Below are 21,477 nucleotides of genomic sequence, written 5' to 3'. Positions count from 1 at the left end.
TCCCTGCCCATGTCAGGGGGTTGGAAAAGGATGGTCTGTAAGGTCCCTTCCAACCCAATCCGGGGCTTCTGTGATTGTCTGACTTCAGAGTCTGTCCTGCAGTGCAGGACACCACAATCCCCGAGCCTGGAGCCAAAGCTGCTGCCTGGTGTTTCTCATCTCTCCTGAGATGGGGCTGTCCCTTCAGCCAGTGCTGCCCAAACCCTTGGAGGGGTCTTTGTCCCAAGAAAACTGGGAGTTCAAGGACATGGAGAGGAAACCCTGCCAGGGAGCCCTGGCATAGCCTACCTGCAGTCCCAGTCCCTGCCCAGGGCCACACTGGGACTGGGCACTGTCCAGGACTGGGTTGGGACAGGCATTCAAACACTCAGAGGATAATTAAAGTTGGAAAAGCCCTCCAAGATCAGTCAGCCCAACCTTCACCAAGCTACATTGCCAAGTGCAGCATCTCGTTTTTTGAGCACTTCCAGGCATGGGGACTCCACTACTGCCCTGGGCAGCCTGTGCCAATGCCTGAAAACCCTTTTAATGAAGAAATGTTTCCTCATATCTAGCTTGCACTTCCCTTGGCACAACTTGAGGCCATTTCTCCTTGTCCCACTTGATGGGATGCCTGGCTGGGGGCACAAATCTTCTTGGGCTGCCCCCACAAGGGGGGGATCCCTATGAGAGCCCAGGTGCTGGGGATGCCACAGCTGCAGCCCCAGTGTGGCTGGCAGGGCCCTGCTCCCACACGTGGGCATCCCGAAATGCAGCTGTGTGATGGTTTGGCACCGGGCCCTGGTGTCCTGCTGTGTTTGCCCCCAGGGCCATGGCAGATGTCACTGTGCAGGCTCATAGGAACTCTGCCGAATTCTGTCAGTTGACATTTTTTTCTTGGCTTTTTCATTTTCAATTTTCTTTTTTTTTAAATGCAACTTTTTAGAAGCAATTTTTGTAAATCCTTTGGGTGTCTCGCAGCCTACCCATGTTTCAAGAGACTCTTTCTTTATTGATCAGACTTTGGTTTTAGCTTCAGTTTGGCTTGTGGGAGGGAGAATCAGATAAAGACTCAAAATCAAACCAGTGTGTTATTTTGAATTAGAATGTCCAAACTCAAAAGAAAATCAGCAGGGGAAAAGCCCCCAAACACCACAAACTCTGCTTGGACTTGGGCTTTAAATTCTGGGATGCACTTGGCTAGAGGAGCCCAGAGAGGTGAAACGGGAGAAGTGTTTGAGGTGAATGTGCAGGTTCTGGACAGGTGATACCAAGGAGGAAGAACAGGTTTGATAAGGGAGGGTGGAGAGGTGTAAATGGTATTTACTTGTGGTCTGGGTTTAGAGGAGAGCACATCACCAGCACACCTTCCTCAGCCAGGCAGACATCAATTTCCCAGGCTATCAACCACCTTGTAGGCTTGGCCATTACATTCCATTTAAAGTCCTCCAGGAGCAGGGATAAGGTTCTCCAAAAGAGTTGGACAAATGATTTTTAAACAACTGTGTTGTTAGTGCCCTCCAAGGGCCTGGGAGGATTCATCCAAGCCCTTGAGCTCTAAAACTGTAAACATTTCCTGACCTATTTCTCTCCTCAACTGCCTGGGAAAGGTCCAAGGGAGTGCTGAGCCTGATCAGACAAACGAGGCCATGGGTTTTCTGTGTGCTCATCTTTCCTTGGGGTGTGTGTATCTGTACTTGAGCTTTTCACTGCCGTCAGTCCAATTACCAGAGACCCCAGTGACAATCAGAAACCTTCAGCACCAAGTCCAGATGCATAAAACAGATACTGTAGTTTTTAGAAGGGAAAAGTGTTCCTGAACAGTGTTAATAGTGGAGATCTCCCAGGTATTTCACAGAATCATAGGGTGGTTGGGCTGGAAGGGACTCAAAGCCCATCTCATTCCACCCCTGCCATGGCAGGGACACCTTCCATAGCCCAGGGTGCTCCAAACCCCATCCAGCCTGGCCTTGGACACTGCCAGGGATCCAGGGGCAGCCACAGCTGCTCTGGGCACCCTGTGCCAGGGCCTCATCACAGAGAGAAATTTCTCGCCAATATCTCATCTTGCCCTGCTCTCCTTCAATCTAAAGCGATTCCTCCTTCTCATATTCCTCCATGCCCCTACATGTAACACAGAGCTCCTCTGCATTCCCTGCAGAGGGATTTGCCATCAGCATCTCCATTCCTTGGGTTTGGCCACACACTTGAAGAAGCACAGTCCTGACAGGCCCCTCTCTTACCACCCACCACACCAGAGCGCTGCTCAACCAACAGCTTGAGACACAAAATTCACTCCATTCAAGGCCAGCTTGGATGGTGAGGGGAGGCCCTGGCACAGGCTGCACAGAGAAGCTGTGGTTGCCCCTGGATCCCTGGAAGTGTCCAAGGCCAGGTTGGACACTTTGTCTAGTGAGAGGTGTCCCTGTCTGTGGCAGGGGGTGGAACTGGATGAACTTTAAGGTCCCCTTCCAACTGAAGCTGTTCCATGATTCTATGACCACGAGATCCCTGACAGGAAGATACAGCCAGGTGGGTGTCAGTCTCTTCCTCTGGGGAAAAAGCAACAGGACAAGAGGGCATAGTCTCAAGGTGTGCCAGGGGAGGTTCAGGTTGGACAGCAGGAAGAATTTCTTCATGGAATGGGTGCTCAGACATTAGAAGGGGCTGCCCAAGGATGTTGTGGAGCCCCCACCCCAGAAGTGTTCAGGAAACACTGGACATGGCACTCAGTGCTCTGGGCTGGTGACAGGTGGGCATCAATCAAAGGTTGGACTTGATGATTTTGAAGGAATTTTTTGACCTTAATGATTCTGTGGGATCTTCCTTCTGCCTGATTGCCCCTTCATTACCCTCTGTCCATCAGTACTTTACTGCATAAGTTGGTTAGAGGTGCTTTCTCTTTTCTGGGAGTTTCACACTGATCTCTTGTTCCCATGGGAAAAGCAGAAATGTCTCCATGCATCCATCTCCATCTCCATGTCATTTCAGAGCTGGAACAGAGGTCAGTCCCTTGGTCACACCCTCAGTCACACTTAGGGAGTTCCCCAAACCTCATGTCTGTTTCACTTTCTGCCAGTCCCTGTCAGAGTCTCACAAGGTGACCCCTCCTCACTGAGGGTGCAGGGGCGTCCAGTGCAGTGACTTGAAGTCAGGGACTCTCTGGGAACTTGCCAGCTCAGATTTTGAGCTGCCACTCCTCTGTTGCATCTGGTGATCTGCCAGGGCAGCCAGGATGGATGAGCACCTTCAGTGTCACTTCAGCCACTGGCTTCCAAAATCTGTGCCTGCACCTCCTTTTCTCAGTGCTTGCTCACAGCTGGACTTTCCTAAGAGCTGTTTTCCAGAAGCATTGTGCTGTTGGCATTGCTGTTTTGCTCTGACTTTTGGGCCTTCATGGCAGCCAGGCTCCCAGCCACTGTCTCTGGCCATGTTCAGGACCCTCTGTCATCATCCCCTGTTGACTCCATGTCCTTGGGGGACAGAGACTACCTGTTCCCTTGTGTGAGGAAATCCTGTCCATCCAGTCCTCAGCTACAAAACTGGAGACAAGGGGCAGAACAAAAGTTTGGATATAGTCTCATTATCACTTTGAAATGTGCTCTTGGGGTCCCCAGCCTTGGAAACTTGGCCATGGCCCCTGGAGAAGCAGGCTCTGGGCAGTGGGGTGCAAGCAGAACTTCTCCTGAGGTCCATAGCCCAGTGTTCAGGTGGGCTTCACCTCCTGGCAAAGGGAGATGGGAGTTGGGGAAGAGCAGGTGGACTGTACTGAGGCTGGCTAAGGCACAGCAGGAGGGGTAGGGGGAGGAGGAATGTGCTAAGAGAAAAGCACAGAAGAGGGAAGAAGTTCCCACCTTCCCATCTCCATTGACCTCAAGGCTTAGAGAAGCAATGTGAGTTTTGTAGCTACTCTCTTCTCTAGAGCCTTCCCTGGGCGTGATGAGTAGCTCAGGGATATCCATACTCACATCCCTGAGTCTGTGTCTCCCTGCCAGGAGGAAGGACCTCTTTGTTCAGACCCTGATGGTCTCTCCGCCCTGGTCTCCTGCCCTTCCTCCTTTCAGAAGCCCAATGTCTGGACTGGTTTTTCTGATGATGGATTTGTTTTTTCTTGGCAGGATCTGAGTGAGTTGAACTCGACCACAGTGAAGAGCCCCACCAACACTGTGGCAGTGCAGAACCTCAAGGCTGGCACCATCTACGTGTTCCAGGTGCGGGCGCGCACCGTGGCCGGCTATGGCCGCTACAGTGGGAAGATGTATTTCCAAACCATGACTGAAGGTGAGTCTGCAGCTGCGCTGTAAGGGTGACTCAGGGTCTAGAGAGATGTGGAGATAGACAAGCAGCTGGTCCCCTTGCTGTCAGTCCCTTCAAGGGTGTGTTGAGAAACCACATTCAAGACCCAGAGAGAGGCCTGGTGCTTATTCCATGCAGGGAAGGCCCCAGTTTCTGCCCAGCCTTTCTGTTGTGGGATGTGTCTGCTCAGCTGGATGTAGCGGAAGCAAAATTTATGTTTTCTACCTGTGCAGCTGCTGATGACAAACACAGAGCCATGTCTCACTTTTCTAAATTTGTGCTGCTAAATAAAACAGACCAAGCCAGTTTTCTGGCCCTGGGGCCAAGGACAAGGCACAGCACACGTCCACAGCACTAAACCTTCCTCCCAAAAGGAATAGCTCCATCCACCCTTCCTTCTGGGACACATCCCCTGGCCAGAGGGGAGTCCCGGCTGTCCAAGACCAAAGCCATGCCAGGAGTCAGACATGGCCCATGCTCAGGGCTCTGACCTCAGTGACTTTGTGGGGGATGGCACATCCTGTGCCACAGTAACCTGTTCCCTTTCCCCTGTGCCAGCCGAGTACCAGACCAGTGTGCAGGAGAAGCTGCCGCTCATCATCGGCTCCTCGGCGGCAGGGCTGGTGTTCCTCATCGCCGTGGTGGTCATCGGCATCGTGTGCAGCAGGTAGGGCAGCCTGAGGCACCCAGGGTGGGGCACTGGGGACAGGGCATGGCAGGGAGGGGACACAGGTGTCCCCACAGCGCAGCCCCAGCCCCAAGGGGCCCATGCTGTGCTCAGGTCTCCCTTCCCTTCCAGAAGACGGGGCTTCGAGCGGGCTGACTCGGAGTACACGGACAAGCTGCAGCACTACACCAGTGGCCACAGTACGTACCGGGGGCCCCCCCCGGCCCTGGGGGGCCGCTCACTGCTCGGTTCGTGCTCCTGCTCACTCGGGGCTTGGGGAGGGCTCTGGGCAGGGTGGGCATGTGTGTGTGGGCAGGGCAGCTCCTGATCCCCCCGCCCCTGATCCCTGCCCTGCTCTCAGCCCTGCACGCTGTCAGGTGCCCGAGCGTGTCCTCCGGACCTCGGTGACAACCAACACCCCCTGAAGCATCACTGTCTTCTGTGCTGCAGTGTCTGCCACCACAGCATGTCTTGCTCCTCCAGCTCCTGAGCTTTGCCCATCTCCTGGGCAGCAGTAACACCCCTCCCTGACCTGTCCCTGTCCCCTGCAGGAACCCACAGAACTTTGCCAGAGCCCATCCCAGTGCTCACAGATTCCCAGTAGATATGAGATATATCTATGTTTAGGTATATAATACAATACCTAACATGCCCTGTCTTGTAGCCTCCCTCTTCCAACATCCCTGTGCAAGGCACTCCCTCACATCCAGCATTCCTGCTCAGCCTCACTGCACATCCTGCCTCACCTCAGTGCATCCTTCTTCCCCCATCCCTGGAAGTGTCCAGGGCCAGGTTGGACAGGGCTTGGAGCAACCTGGGATAGTGACAGATGTCTTTGCCCATGCCCATGGCAGGGGATGGAATGAGATGAGGTCATTTAAGATTCCTTTCAACCCAAACATTTCCATGATTCTATGGTTAACCCCTGCCTTCATGTCCCTGAAATTCCTTTCTCCCCCCTCACTGAAGACCTGTTGCTCTAATCTTGCTTAATTCCAATCTCAATTGTGATTTTCCTCGTGTTCTACTTGCAGCTTCAGGATTTCTACTCTTTTAATACCTTATTCCTGTACAAATACAGGCCTTGCTCAGAGCATGGAAAGCACCAGCAGTGTTTCCACTCAGGACTCGCTGTTGCTCCTGCTTTTACCTGGGAAACGTGTCCCAAAAGGCAGAGCTGCAGCCCTGTGCCCCAGCAGCCTGTGCTGGCTGCCTCGCTAAGACTTACCAGGAAAAACGACACTTTTCAGGAGACATTATGTAAATGCAACTCTCAGTTGTTTGTCAGTCTGGGCTGCAAACACACATTCACACGTTCTCCCGGGGCCTGGTGTGGGATGTGACAGCTCCAGGCTGGGATGGGTTTAATCACTGTGCCTGCACCACTTGGAACAGGCCTGGTGCCACAGGATGCAGCAGAGCTGATACAGCCTTGGCTGCCTTTTAGCCCCTTCCTCACCCAACACACCTGGCCAGGGCTCAGTCCCTGCTCAGTCCCAGCAGTGGTATCTGTGCAGACACTGCAGCAAATTGCCAAGGCCCAGGGAGCCTGTGAGCCCTGCAGAATCCCCTGAATACAACCAGCATCCTGGAGCTGGGAGTCAGTCTGGTGCTCTGTGGGGCTCCTTATTTAGGGAGCTGTGAGCTCTGCTCTCCAAATAGCCCATGTTGGAGTGAGCCAGGGGCCAGAAGATGAGTACACAAAGGGGAGAAGCACAGGTGAGGGCTGTCCCACAGTGCAGGTGGCTGGGATGTGGCAGCAGCAGTCCAGCCTCACAGGTCCCATGGCGTGTCACTGTGTCCCCTGCTGGGCCTAGCAAGAGGAACCTGTCTTTTGTGATTTTCCTAGCGTGTCCCACTAGGGAGGGAACCCAGCCTTGGGCTGGGGTGCCAGTCAGGAGAACAGGGCAGGCTGGACTGTCCCTCCTGCTTGCACAGCTCCTGGAAGGGTCACAGATCCCCATGGAGGAGTCTGCAGTTTGTAGTCCAGTCTCATGATGTAGCTCCTTACTGCTCCAACAATGACCTGTGGGCCAGTGTTCATGAAAATCAGTGTTAGCAGTCTTGTGAAACATGGCTCTGCATGTTCCTTCTCAAACTGTTTCTCTCTGTGTGCCTTGTTTATGCAACTTGCTGAGGTAAAAGACTGTCACTCAAACTGTTTTCTCTTTGCCTTGATGCCAACCATTCCAGTTGCATCCATCTGTCTGACTCTCTCCCTCATCTTTCTGCAGTGACTCCAGGGATGAAGATTTATATTGATCCTTTCACCTATGAAGATCCCAATGAGGCTGTCAGGGAATTTGCAAAAGAAATCGATATCTCTTGTGTCAAAATCGAGCAGGTGATTGGGGCAGGTAGGTGACCTGTGAGTGGCTGGCTGGCCCTCAGCAGCACAGCAGCACATGGATTTGGGAGGGTTTAGCCTGATGCCACTAAGACCTTACTTAGCCCCAGGCTGCACTAAAGGAGCAGGGGAGTCCAGTGCAGGAGAATCAAAACCATCAGTTTCCATGTGCTTGTGAGCCCATGGGCAGTGCTCCTCAGGGATGAGTGCAGCTGGAGGGGTGGAGAAGGAGGGAATGTGGGTCAGGAGGTGGGTGCTCAGCTCAGGGACAGGGGTGGGTGCTCAGCTCAGGGACAGGGGTGGGTGCTCAGCTTAGGGACAGGGGTGGGTGCTCATCTCAGGGACAGGGATGGGTGCTCAGCTCAGGGACAGGGGTGGGTGCTCAGCTCAGGGACAGGGAGTAGATGCTCATCTCAGGGACAGGAGTGGGTGCTCAGCTCAGGGACAGGGATGGGTGCTCAGCTCAGGGACAGGGGTGGGTGCTCAGCTCAGGGACAGGGAGTAGATGCTCATCTCAGGGACAGGAGTGAGTGCTCAGCTCAGGGACAGGCAGGGCAGATACAGCTGGGGCCAGGGGTCTCTCAGGGGGCACAGCAGAGGTGGAGAAGGCTCATAGGTCATACCTTGTGTTCACAGGGGAGTTTGGTGAGGTGTGCAGTGGGCATCTCAAGCTTCCAGGCAAAAGGGAGATCTTTGTGGCCATCAAGACACTCAAGTCTGGCTACACGGAGAAGCAGAGACGGGACTTCCTGAGTGAGGCCAGCATCATGGGGCAGTTCGACCACCCCAATGTCATCCACCTGGAGGGGGTGGTCACCAAGAGCTCTCCAGTCATGATCATCACTGAGTTCATGGAGAATGGCTCACTGGACTCCTTCCTGCGGGTATGAGTGTGCAGCTTTAGAGGCTGTGCTAGCACAGAGGGGATTGGGGGGGAAGGTTCCCTTTGCAGTGGCCTTCCCAGCCTGGCTTTCCCTGTCACTGAGGCAGCTACTGCATTGTGCAGGGGTCTGTGTTTTGGGGACAAAGCTGGGGGTGGCAGCACCAGGGCTGTCATTTCTTATGTGTCTGTCCACTCATCCTAGCGAGAGGCTGTGCCTGCCTGCCCACAGGTGCACATCCAGACTGACCCATGGACACCCATGGAGGGACAGTCTGACACAGCTTTAACCCAGCAGGACCCCACTTCCAGCTGCTCTGTCTAAATAGTTCTAGTTCTGGGTTTGAAGTGGGTAATTGACTCTGTTGAAGGGAAGTAACCTGGTCAATGGGAATAGATTGTCCCTTCTGAGCTCTGCTGTGCAGAGTGGGTGCATTTTGAGGTGACAGCAGCTGCCGTAGTGGTGCCCTTGGGATGTGTGAGGTGACTCCCACCCCCTGTGAGCTCTGCACTCCCCACCCTCCCTGGGAGGGAATGTACTCATGGCATATCCTGCCATGGGTGTGGAAAGAGGCTCCTGGCTTTTGCCTGGGCTGTGAATCCACTCCTGAGACCTGTGTCCGTGTGTCCCTCAGCAAAACGACGGGCAGTTCACGGTGATCCAGCTGGTGGGCATGCTGCGGGGCATCGCCGCGGGCATGAAGTACCTGGCGGACATGAACTACGTGCACCGGGACCTGGCCGCCCGCAACATCCTGGTCAACAGCAACCTGGTGTGCAAGGTGTCTGACTTCGGCCTCTCCCGCTTCCTGGAGGACGACACCTCCGACCCCACCTACACCAGTGCTCTGGTAATGCTGCTCCTCAGCCAGGGAGGGCCAGGGGTGCAGGAACGAGTGGGAGAGGGAAGGAGGGACCCCCCCTTGACAGCAGGGAGCACTTTTTCAGGGTGTCAGCAGTGGAAAGGTCCCAGATGAGAAAGAGCAACGAAATAAACTGAAGAAGATTTTCCCTTGCAAGATCCTGTCATTCCTCTTGAGCCTTCCTCCAAACATATCTGCAAACACACACATGTCCCTGAAGAGCCCTTGGCTGGGATCATGCTCTGCACCTCCCCATATGATTCACCTGGGATCCTTTGAGATGTGACCTGCCCTGACAGATTTGTTGCCAGGGCAGCAAGTCTGAGTTTCTTACCATCACTGTCCAGTCATGCTGCCCTGCTGTCCTTCCTCATGTCATCTCACTGGCTCAGCCCTAAGAAGGATAGACTGAAAGTGTAGGAAGTGTGGGTGGGTGCCAGATACTAGATACTGATCTTCCAGAGAGTATCCAATTTAAACAGAAAAACACTCCTAAAAATGACTTCATGTTCATGTAACAACTTCCCAGGAACACCTTGGTGCCACAGACACAAGTGCCACCGAGAACTTGTGGCTCATGTCAGGCTGCAGAAGGTGCCCCAGGACCAGAGGATTATTTGGTTTTGCTCAGTGAGAGCTCAGCCAGGAGTTCTCATAAACACCACACAGAAATGCTCTGCACAGTGCATCAGGATCAATGCCCACGTCAGGAATCCTTGGAAATCAGTGTTGATAGAGCTGGGGCATGACCTGTAGGAAATCACCTCTCCTGGGTCTTTTCAAGCTGGCAGTGATGAGATGTCTGGCATAGCTCTTAGTAAATTTTATCAGTAGCTAAATACCTAACAAACACCTAAAAATGTGTGGGTTTATTCTCATCTGTGTAGCTTCAGACATCAACTCAGCCATCAATGGTTTTTGCAAACACTAATAACATTTATTTTTCATATATCCCTTACAGCCAATTAAATTTCCCTTTGTTAACTAAATACATGATGTTTACTGCTGTTCTCTATCCCTGGTGTTATGCCTGTAGCTTTTCTCTCTAATAATAAATTCGTCATCCCTAATTTATTCTCCTTAAACTGTGGGCACTGTAGCAGGATATTTATTATCCCTAATGACAGATTATGTGCACCTACTGTATCAGAAATATCTTCCTCTGCAAAATGGTTTTTGTCATCATTCTCCCAGTGACCTTGTGTCCATGGGTAAGCAGAAGTCACAAGTTCTGGCCTGGGAGGTTCATGGTGGACCTTAGGAAAGTCTTTGGAGTGGTGAAGCTCCAGATCAGACCCCATGGAGATGGGAGGTCTTGCTGAAGTGAGTTCCCACAAGAATCCTCCAAAGTCAAGTTTCTACTTTAGGACTTCTTCTTAGCCGTTTTTAAAATCCACTGATTGCCAGGAGTTTTGTCAGGAGTCTGCCTGATGGAGAGGACATCCTGTTTGGTATGGATTGCTTCGTCTTCCCCTTTTGTGGAAAACAATATTTTGTCTGAGGTTTGTGGCTGTGAAAAGATTAAGAAACATTATCTTTTTTCATTATTCTGACATGAACTGGGGCTGAGTCTTATGAAGTCCTGAGAGACCCTTAATAAGACATGACAGTTGTTCATTGACAAAATAGAATGTTTTTTAATCTTCTCCCAGCCACAAAACACAGACACTTCTGTTTATTTTTTCAGCACAGGGGAAGATTTTCCCTTCAGAAGGTCCCTTGAGTGAATGGCTCAAGTCCAAAGCCCCTGGTAGAAAATCAGGAGGCAGGAAGGGCTTAAGCAGAGCCTTCAATCCCTGTGTCCCCATCTGTGTGTGCCACTCCTGTACTTAACTCCTCAGAGGGAGTGGAGAATCCTGATTGCTCCAGAGCTGGATGACAGAGACCCCAGTGCCCACCCAGACTTATCTCATTCCCCACCAGTGACTCCCCTGACCATACTGAAGGATCAGAATCTGCTGGATCAGGTGTAGATCCACAGACAGACTGGGACACCAGGACTCAGGCCAGAAATGGTCTCTTGCTGACTTCAAAGAGTGGAAGCTGTACATGGCTGAAGAGGAAGGTGTTCTAATTCCCTTTATTCTGCTCTGCAGGTAGCCAGGTGACAGCAAAAGGATAGAGGGAGACCAGTTTGGGGTTTTTACATTCCTAGCCATTCACTTTCTGCCAAAGACCCTCTTAGCACGTGGGCATTTTGCCATGCAGGAGCAGGAGGCAGGGGAAGGAGCTGGCCTTGGTTAAGGTGGTGACAGGGAGACTGAGGGGAACCTCTGAGTGACCTTCAGGGCAGTAATGAAGAGACAGAGCCAAACTCTTTGCAGTGGCACCAGATGATACAATAAAGGGGTCATAGACAAAAACATGGCTGGGGACATTCAAGGTGAGCAACAGCAAAAGCTCCTTCCTTAGGAGGGTGGTGGGACAAGTCACCAAATGGGGAGAATCATCATCATCTTGAAGGCTTCCAGCATGGCTGGACAATCCACATCCACCCTGAGGGACAGACAGTCCTGTGCTTCCTTCCTTCTGGGATTCTACTAGAATATCCCAGGCAAATATCGTGGACACTGCTATTTTTCAGTTGCTCCTGCTCTCTCTGTTACCATCCTGTTTTTGCCCTGCAGGGTGGGAAGATCCCGATCCGATGGACGGCACCTGAGGCCATCCAGTACCGAAAGTTCACCTCAGCCAGTGACGTGTGGAGCTATGGAATTGTCATGTGGGAGGTGATGTCCTATGGAGAGCGGCCCTACTGGGACATGACCAACCAGGATGTGAGTTCTTGGGAAGCCAGGGGCAGGAACACTGCAGTGGGGAGCATTGCAGGGCCAAAGCATGTCCACAGCCTGTCCCAGCCTGTGGCGTGTCCAGAGCCTTCTCTGTTGGGGCAGATGTGTCCAAGGTCAACACCTTTGGAAGCAGTAATGGGAATAATTTTGGGATTTATTCTGGCCCTGTGGTGCTGCTGTGGCAGAGATTGAGGATGGCACAGCACCCACTGCACAGGGTTAAGGGGAGCACCCCAGGGGTGTTGGCAGGTGCTGAGGAAGGGAAGGAGCAGGTGGGTGAAAAAGGAGATGTTCCTGAGCTGAGAGCCTCTGGAGCAGAGCTTCATCTGCTGGGATCACAGACACTCCAGGAAAGTCTGTTAAAAAGCCACACAATGGCTTTGGGTTGGAAGAGACCTTTAAAGATCCAACCCTCTGCCATGGTTAAGGACATCTGCTAGATGGTCATGAAATCTCCCATGGGAAGCTTGCACTGTGGTCTGTTAAGAACCACAAATAACTTAGACATAGCTCGAAACCAAAAGCACGAGATACTTTATAACATGCTCAGTTTTAAATATTTCATTCCTCTGCTCTAATTCAGGTCAAACAGTTACATGCACTCCTTGCTCCAGGGATGTTTTTCCTGCAAGGATGGCCCCTGGCTGCAGTCCCTGCCCTCAGCACAGCAATGTCATTTCCATGCTCCCTGGTCCTCTTGGTGTGGTACCTGGGGCTCAAAGCCCATCTGGCCAGTGGCAGTGAGTGCTGTGAGGATGCTGCACCTGCATGTGTGTGTCAGAAGGCCGCTTTTAACTCTGTCTCTCAGAATACCTGCCCTTCCTCACATCATGAATACTCAGGATGTAACACCAAGGTCTTGGGTGGACCTAGGGGATGCAGAAAGCTTGTCCTGGCTCTTGCATCTGCCTGGCTATCTGCCTGGCTTCCAGTGTGTCTCAGAACAGCTCTGGGGAGTCCCTTGGAAGCCTTCAGACATGCACTTCATCTCCACCATGCTGTGGGCTCCTAAGGCCTGGCCTTACAGGGAGAGAGCGAGAGCCAAGCTCCCTGTCCCTCCTGTCCCTTCCCTGACTCCTGTCCCTGCTCCTGTCCCTATGGCAGATCAGACCTTTTCCATCTCAATAGATCTCCATCTGTGCCACATCAGGTTTCTCCAGAGTGGGCATATTTCCTCCCTAATGCCTGGTGGGAAATTTATTAATATGAATTCCTAAGCCTGGAGCAGGGGGATGATGCCTTAGAGCCTTTGGCTGTTCACAGCCTCTGCTACACCAGGAAAATGTTTCCATCAGTTCTTGGAGGCAGAGGGATGGGACTTAGGGGTCTGCCTTTCTCAGCAAGGACAATTCGCTTCCTGCTAAGCCATTGTTGTCACCTCAGTTTCAAGCATGTCCTGCATCAGATGGTCCTGTACCTCCCCTGTCCCGTGTCCTTCTCTGGGAGCTCTTCCCTTGGAGGTTTCTCCTGCTACGGCTACGTTGCTGTGGCAGCACCGCTCGCTGTGCCAGGCAGAGCTGTGCCTGTCCCTGGCACTGCTCACTGTGCTGTGGATGGCACAGCTCTGCCATCCCTGGCACCTCCCGCTGCGCGTCGCTGTCCCCAGCCCCTGCTCCCTTTCCATGCCGCAGGACACGGTGCCCCAGAAGCTGTCACCACTTAAGCACAGCTGGTCCTGCTGTGGAGGAGCGTGGCGGATATTGAGGGCAGATTACCCTCCTGACCTTGGGGTGTGAGCGCCTGGGGCGGCGGCTGGGGAGGACATGGAGAGAGCTGGGGCTGCCTCTGGATGAGGCTGACATGGAGAGAGCTGGGGCTGCCTCTGGATGAGGCTGATGGCAGCAGGACTCGCTGGGAACAGACAGGAGTGCTTGGCGTTTGCATGGTGCTGGTGCCCACCCTGTGCCTCCCCTGGCACTGGCCGGGGCAGACCTGAACCCACAGAGCTGGGCTGGGGTTCAGCAGCCCTTGGGAGGTTCCCTAAGCTGCACAAAGCACATCAGTAGCCATGGAATCCTTGAGGCTGGAAAAGGCTCTGAGATCATTGGGTCCAACCATCAATGTAGCACTGCCACATTCACCCTAAACATGTCCCCAAGTGCCACATCCACACACCTTTTGAAGCCTCCCAGGGATGGTGACTCCATTTCCCGGCACAGCCTGTTTCAATGCTTGACAACACTTTCCCTCCTGTCAAATCCAAACTTCCCCTGGTACAACTTGAGGCCATTTACTCTAGTCCTGCCACTTGTTACCTGGGAGAGGAGACCAGCACTCCCCAGCTCCACCCTCCTGTCAGTGATTTGTAAAGGAGTTATCTCTGGTCAGACCTTCACAGGCCCCATGGGGCCACCACCATGTTCAGCCAGGGCAGCAGAACTGGGGGAGGGCTCTTCCATCTGGCAAATTTTGGCAGCAGCAGCACCAGCCCCATGTCTCAGGTCAGCCTGCCCAGCACCTTGGCCACAGACAGCAGTGCCTGCAGCACCTCCCAGTCCATTCTCTGCCTGGAGTCACAGACCACCTCAAGCCCTGCCAGATGCCCATCTCACACTCTGGATTGTTTGGCATGGATCAGCCACCAGCTCTTCCCTACTTCTCTCCCACTCCCATTCCCAGTATCCTTATTTTTCTCTGTGTAGTCTCCCCACTCAACAATGTGTCCACCACCACGAGTATGTCTAGACTTCACCAGGATGGGGGCACAGCCCTAGGGAATCCCACCAGGAAGATCTCTCTTTGGAATTGTGCAAGACATGGCTGGATAAAGCCATGGCAGGCTTGATCCCATGGTGAGAATAGCCAGAGACATGGAGGTTCTTCCTCAGGATCCCTGAGGGACGTTCTGGTACTCTTCCTTCCCTTGTTCATCATTCCCTTGGAGACTTTGTCATTTTGAGATCTGCTGCTGATTTCTGCAGTACCCTCAGTTCTGGTTTTTGTCCTTCTGGGTTTTGTTGCCATGCACGAGCCCATCTCTGGTGTTCAAGGCTCCTTCTGCTCATCCTTCAGTGCCTGTGCTGTGCATGGCCAAGGAGGCAGGAGAATCCTGCCTGTGCATGCCCCTGTCAGAGGAACAGATGTTCCTGGAAGAAGTGGAGCAGCTTCATCCTCGTTTGTCACCCAGGAGAGGACTGAGGGCTGAAGGTGCAGAGTGGCAGGGTGGTGGAGTTCCCCTTGGAGAAGATTCTCCAGCCCTTGTTCCATTCCAGAAGATCCTACAGCCCTTGCTCCAGCCCTTATGGACATTGCAAGACCAGACATTTTCCCAGACTGTGTGGAGCAGTAAGGATTGACCAAAGCCTTTATGGATGTGCCTGGAGGTGCAGTGTAGCTTTGGGAAGGTGTGCTGCAGCTCTTCTGTGCACACTGCAACGAGTTCTCCTGGGCTGGCAGTGCTGGCTGGAGTCTGAGTCCTCCCCGTGCTGTTTTGCACTTGCACAGGCCTGCAGAAAGATCCAGCAGTTTCTGCTGACTGAGCCACCCACGCCTGGCACAACCCTGTCACCTGGACAAGCTGGTTTGTGTCAGGAGCACAAAACACCACTGGGGGATGGAAAACACAGAGACAGGCTCCCTGTCTGTAACTCACCCCCCTTCTTTGGATGGAGATGTTTTCCCAGCAAGCTGTTGTGCTGTGTCCAAGGAAAGCATGATCCCATCTCTGACTCCCTTGCCTGTAACTGTGGGATCTCACATCCTGTCAGGGCAACAGGGGTGCTCCTTTCCCCAGATCGGGAGACTGCTCCTGACAATCAGCCACCCAGGCTGGAGGGCTGAGCAAAGCTGGTGGCACCTCCCAGCACACCTCACACCTCTCCTGACCTGCTGAGGGCTGGAAGTTGCAGTGTGAGGTGGGGACAAGATGGGAAGGCAGCAGTGAGCACAGGCTGCAGGATCAGTCATGTCAGTCACCCTCAGGATCCAAGAAAAGGCACTTTATGAATTAAATAGGTTTTATCACAGCTGTACTGATGCCTCTGTCTCTTCCTGCAGGTGATAAATGCCATTGAGCAGGACTATCGGCTGCCCCCACCCATGGACTGCCCAAATGCCCTTCACCAGCTGATGCTGGACTGCTGGCAGAAGGATCGGAACCACAGGCCCAAATTTGGGCAAATTGTCAACACCTTGGATAAAATGATCCGAAATCCAAACAGCCTGAAAGCCATGGCACCTCTCTCCTCTGGGTATGTGTCTCTGTCCTTTGGCTCCTCTGAACAGGTCTGGTGTCCTCTGGGTCCTGGTGGCACCATCCCTGCACCTCTCAGGAGCTTCTTTAGAGCTTGGCCTGTGTTTGATCCGTTATAGGGAGAGCATTAAAAGATCATAGAATCACAATTTTGGGTGGAAGAGACCTTAAAGCCCACCTCATTCAACCCCTGCCATGGGCAAGCTCAGCTTCCACTATCCCAGGTTGCTGCAAGCCCCATCCAAGCTGGCCTTGGACACTTCCAGGCTTGGGGCATGAACAGGGATACAGATGTCAGGGTTCCTCTCCTTGGGCAACTCTGGTGGGCTCTTGGACAGTGCACTCTGCACGTAGAGGAGCACCTTGGTTTCATGTACATGGGGGTGCTGGGGTGGTGGGATTGTTCTGGTATTCCAGTCCCACTGCATTGGGAGCAGATAAAGGCAATGTGGAGTTTCCCTGGGCTGGGTGGGTTGCACCAGATTGTGGGAAACACTGCCCCTGTACAAGAATGAGCTATCTCCCTGTGAGCAGCCAGGATTCAAAGCTGCATCCCATCATCTCTGAGGGCTCCTGCCTCTCCTGCAGGAGCTGGTCCAGAAGGGCTTCCCTAATGCTCTGCACAGTTCTTCCGTGGCAGAACAGTGATTTCTGGGTGGAATTCCACACTACAGGGCAATGTCTGCACTGTGAGTGATGCTGATGCTGTGCCTCAGCTGCTGGAGGGTCAGGAACAGTTGTGCTTGCACAACTTGGCTGTCACTGCCCATTTCTGTGTTTCAGGATGAACCTCCCCCTCCTTGACCGCACAATCCCGGATTACACCAGCTTCAACACTGTGGATGAATGGCTGGATGCCATCAAGATGAGCCAGTACAAGGAGAGCTTTGCCAGTGCTGGTTTCACCACCTTTGATGTAGTATCTCAGATGACTGTAGAGTAAGTGCCCAGGCTTTGAATCCCAAAGCACAAGGAAAAGTCCCAGCAGTTTTGCAACAATTGGTATTGAATTAGATTTTATTTTCATATGATGTAGTTATACTTTTATAGAACTGTTGCTTTGTGGAGCCACTTCTAATCTATTCAGTCTCCAGACCATATGTCTGTCACTCTGCACCTGCAGAATTCCTCTGCCCACTACCACTCTGTGAAAATGAACACCCCTGCCAAGGGTGTCCAAACCCCTTCATGGGACAAACTGAGATTTCAGGCTGGCATCAGACAATTCTCCAGAGCACCTCTGAACTCTGCACTCCTCTTGGATGGCTGATGTATTGATGAGGACAAGCATGGTGCATAGTCCTGCCTAAGAAAGGCAGAATCACAGAGTGGTTACAGTTGGAAGGAACCACTGGAGGTCATCCAGTCCAACCTTCCTGCTCAGCTTCTAGAGCTCCTCATTCAGGATTACTTCTGTGGAATGAGATTTCACACCCTCTCTGGGAAGTCTGTTCCACCCCCACAGTAAAGAAGTTCTTCCTCATGTTCTGGTGGATCTTTCTGGGCATTCATTTCTTCCCATTGCCTCTCCTCCTGTTGCTCTGCCACATGGAGCAGAGCCTGGCTCCAGCCTCCACCACATCTCCTCACACATCTCGATAAGATCCCCTTGTGGGGAGTGGTTTCATTCTGTGCTGCATCCACTACAAATGTCTTGCATCTACAGAAGTTATCCTGCAGTGACAATTGACAAGTGACAATCAGCACCTGATCCTTAGCAAGTTCTTCAGAGAAATCAGACAGCTGAAATCCCACTTCTGGAGGGTTTTGAAATCCCTTGGGGCTGGCAGGGACTTTGATGCCTCTGCTGAAAGATTTGGGGCTGGCTGCAGGTACCTCTAGAAGCCCTCAGAAAGGGCCAAGCATTAGAGCCATCTGTAAGGGCTGCAATGTCTCTGAGCCTGGTGGCCAGGGAGGTTTTTGGATTTGTGCTTGAATCCAAATGCTTAAATCTACCAGTGAGTCAGAATCCATTCACTCAAACAGCCACTGTGACTTTCTCTGGCTTTTTGTTCTTGTTTGCTGCTGGGAAGTTCCCATGGCAGTTCTGACTGTTTGGGGACATCTGTGGTGCAATCCCCAGGCCCTGGGGATGATTTTGTCACAGTATTGCCTGGGTTTATACAACACAAAGAGAGAGAATCCACAAAATCTGAAGGATAGGGAAGAACTTTGATCAAAGAGAGGTATCAGACCACAACCCACCCCTGCCTGGGTTCTGCTCTTTGCAATATCTGACAGCAGGCAGGATGCAGACAGTCCAGCTAATGATGGCTGCTCTTTCACAGACATCCTCAGTGTCCCTTAAATGCCAATTCTCCCAGTCCCTCACCATGTCCCTCAAGTCCTCTCCAAGAGCCTTCACCACAATTCCAAGGGCATCCTCAGCTCATGTCCCATTGGTTTTGGCAAACTTCCATTCCACATTCCTCACGTGCTTGGCTGAATGTACAATAAGAGTTCAGTCCTTTTTCCTTGGAAAATTGTGGTGTAACAGGACTTGACACCACTCCCTGATGCTCACTGGCCTTTGCAGAAGCTGATAGGAATGTCAGTGGAGCTGCTGGTTCATCCACATTTGGAGAGCCAGCAAAGTGTGAATGTGTCCTGAAAACTGACTCAGTTCCCCAAATCCACATGATCTCAACACTGACCTGCTGGAAAGGGTTCTCACTGGTTTGTCTGCAGGCTGGGACACCTGGGACACCTAATTACCTTTCAAGAGTCACAGAACCATTTGAGTTGGATGGGACCTTAAAGCTCCTTTTAAAGCCGTGGCTTTAAGACACTTTCCAGTATCCCAGCTTGCTCCAAACCCCATCCAGCCTGGCCTTGGGCACTTCCAGGGAAGGGCCAGCCACAGCTTCTCTGGGCAACCTGAGCCAGGGCCTCACCACCCTCTGAGCAAAGAATTCCTTCCCAATATCCAATCAAATATTTAATGTCCAGGGCAGAAGGCTTGGAATCACTGGGCTGCAGAGCTGCAGTCTTATTCTGGTTTACAGACATGAGTGAAGAATTTTTTCCACCCTTTGGAGCTCTCCTTTACCCTTCTTTGCCCAATAACCTCCACTCTAAACATGACAGAGATTTTGCCACTCTTCCCCTTAAACCTCTGTTCCTAACACACAAGGACAAAAGGCACCTGAAATTCCTTCAAGTCAGGTTTGGGTCATGTAGCCTCCCATCCCCTGATGGGAAGAAGAAGATCTGAAGATTTCATGACTGAGGTTTATTTGCCAAGGGGGAGATGAGAGCAAACTCAGCTGGAGACACAGACAGGACCAATTTAGTGCCACACTCATGCTCTCGGCATGACTTTGATTTCTCTTAGATCTCTAAATATATAAAAAATAGAAGCTGTCCAAAAATGAGATCACCATGATTTAATAAAAGGATAAGTGCAAAAATTGATCACTTCATGGTCTTATCAGCTCAAAGGAAAAGCATCAAGAACAGCATCATCTGCATATGGGGGTCAGATCTGCACTAAGGAGGGGCAGCACATCCCTGTCCTGTGTCTCCAGGGCTAGAAAAAAACAGGTTAGTGTGTCACAAAATGAGAGAAAATCCAAAATGCAAAACAGTAGATGGGTAAAAAATTTAAGACAAATTGACTCACAAGCAGAGAGCAGAGCCTGTGGTGTTTTGTTTCACACTCTGTTGAGGTTCAGGACTCTGAGGGTGCTGCAGGTAGGTAGAAAGTGCAAAGATGGGACAATAAGCAGGAAAAAGTGAAAGAGTAGAGATTTCACAAGGTTTGCATCTGTTTGTTGCGTTCATGAAAGAAATCTGTGGATACTTCAGCTCACTAAATACCATTCTTGTGGACTCATAGAGTCAGGGAATCATAGAATCACAGAATTCCAGAATGGTTTAGGTTGAAAGGGACTTTAAAAATAATTTTAAATACCATCTATGATCTTGTTCTGCTGTTAGAAAATACCTCCTGATATTTGTTTTTGTTTCCTTTCCTCTCAAAGGGACATTCTGCGAGTCGGGGTCACTTTAGCAGGACACCAGAAGAAAATTCTGAACAGTATCCAGGTGATGAGAGCACAGATGAACCAAATCCAGTCTGTGGAGGTTTGATGGCTGCCTGTCCTCCCACTCCTCCTCCTCGAGGCCCTGCTCCCCTTTGCCCCTGTATGTCCAAGCTCCAGTTCCTGAGTGTTCTGCATGGACCAGAGACAGGCAGCTGCTCTGAGGATCACGGCAGCAGGAGGGAACACCCTGTCCTCAACAATGAGAAGTTGCCAAGAGCTTCTAGAATTTAAGCAATGGAAAAAGGGAACAAAAAAAAGGACAACTATTTTGAAAAAAAAAAAAAAAAACAAAAAACAAACAAACTACAAAATATTTTTAAATAATAATAAAGCAATTGCATTCTTGAAAAGGGCTCCAAGACCAATGGGAGTCTCCAAAGGAAGAGAAAAGAGCAGCTTCATGTTTCCTCTTGCACAAGGCTGCTGCAGCTGGACCCAGGCACCTCTGGAGCAGTGGGACTTCTCCAGGAAGAGGAATGCAAGGAAAGGCCACGAGAAGCACATCTCTTCCTCCCGTGGCTCTGGGAATGCTGTGAGCCAGGCCCTTCCCCAGAGCCCCTGTGAGCAGATCAGAGGGGGAGAGCTGAAGCTCTTTGGTGCTGTGAAACCAAGTGCATCTCAGAAACTGATGGACTCCTTCAAAAGCTGAAGACTTTTTTTTTTAAAAAAACAAAACAAAACAAAACCACAACAAATAAACTAAGACTAGAGGAGGCTGTTTCCGACAAATGAGAAGGAATCTGTAACGCCTGGGGGGGTGGGGATGGGGAAAACCAATCCTTTTTACATCTCTTATTTTCTCTTGTCATGGAACAGTTTTGTGAGTGACAGTTTCCTAAGGGTCCGTCCATCCACCCTCCAATGGCATCGTGTCTCATACATATCATTGCTCAAGACTTTAGTGATATCCTTTCTAGATGCCAATGATCTTTTCCCAGAAGACTTCCCAAGTACAGTATGTAGTAGTTTTTGATTACAAATGCTGACGTGTACCTTTATTTTTCGGTTGTCATTGTTGGGAGATTTGTCCTTTTACATTGTTTTGTTAACATCAGTTTGTGAGTTTGGGGTTGGAAATTTTCAGTTGGTTGGGGGTTTGGTTTTTTTTAATGAAAAAAGAAATGACATCTCCAAGCATCATATCATCCAAGAACTTAAATCCCTTCCCTGTGGAAGGAAAAATTGCAGCTTATTGACCATATGCCAGGAGAAAAAGGTTTTTTATATGCACATTTCCTCCCGTTTGCTTATTTGTTCTTTCCAACTGGTCGTGGCACGACAGATGTTTGTGGCTCTTGGGGTTCCAGGTGTTTGCCAAAGTGAAATGGCCACCCGCTCAACTTGGGGGTGAGCAGCATCACAGGGGGGTTGGGAGGGAAGTGTGGGAGGGTGGAGGGGTTTTGTGAGGGAATGAT

General features: G+C 51.4%; 1 protein-coding gene across 4 annotated transcripts in view; it reads left to right on the top strand.

Annotated features, from left to right (window-relative positions):
• EPHB2 (EPH receptor B2) overlaps positions 1-20,393 on the top strand; it is a 129,867-nt gene extending 109,474 nt beyond the window's left edge. The window contains exons 7-16 of one of the 4 annotated variants that reach the window (XM_074558712.1): positions 4,098-4,260; positions 4,834-4,942; positions 5,078-5,142; positions 7,177-7,299; positions 7,926-8,173; positions 8,805-9,020; positions 11,660-11,809; positions 15,821-16,014; positions 16,800-16,955; positions 20,000-20,393. In XM_074558712.1, coding sequence (XP_074414813.1) covers positions 4,098-4,260; positions 4,834-4,942; positions 5,078-5,142; positions 7,177-7,299; positions 7,926-8,173; positions 8,805-9,020; positions 11,660-11,809; positions 15,821-16,014; positions 16,800-16,955; positions 20,000-20,108 — 1,533 coding nt within the window. In that variant the 3' untranslated portion in view covers positions 20,109-20,393. Of the gene's footprint in view, positions 1-4,097; positions 4,261-4,833; positions 4,943-5,074; positions 5,191-7,176; positions 7,300-7,925; positions 8,174-8,804; positions 9,021-11,659; positions 11,810-15,820; positions 16,015-16,799; positions 16,956-19,999 lie in introns of all 4 variants that reach the window. The other 3 variants (XM_074558710.1, XM_074558711.1, XM_074558709.1) reach the window with 3 other exon arrangements.
• The last annotated feature ends 1,084 nt before the right edge of the window (positions 20,394-21,477 follow it).

Source organism: Zonotrichia albicollis, chromosome 25 (assembly GCF_047830755.1).
Source record: "Zonotrichia albicollis isolate bZonAlb1 chromosome 25, bZonAlb1.hap1, whole genome shotgun sequence".
NCBI classification, from domain to species: domain Eukaryota; kingdom Metazoa; phylum Chordata; class Aves; order Passeriformes; family Passerellidae; genus Zonotrichia; species Zonotrichia albicollis.
Note: the sequence above shows the minus strand (reverse complement) of the source record. Positions and strands in the feature narration are given on the sequence as shown.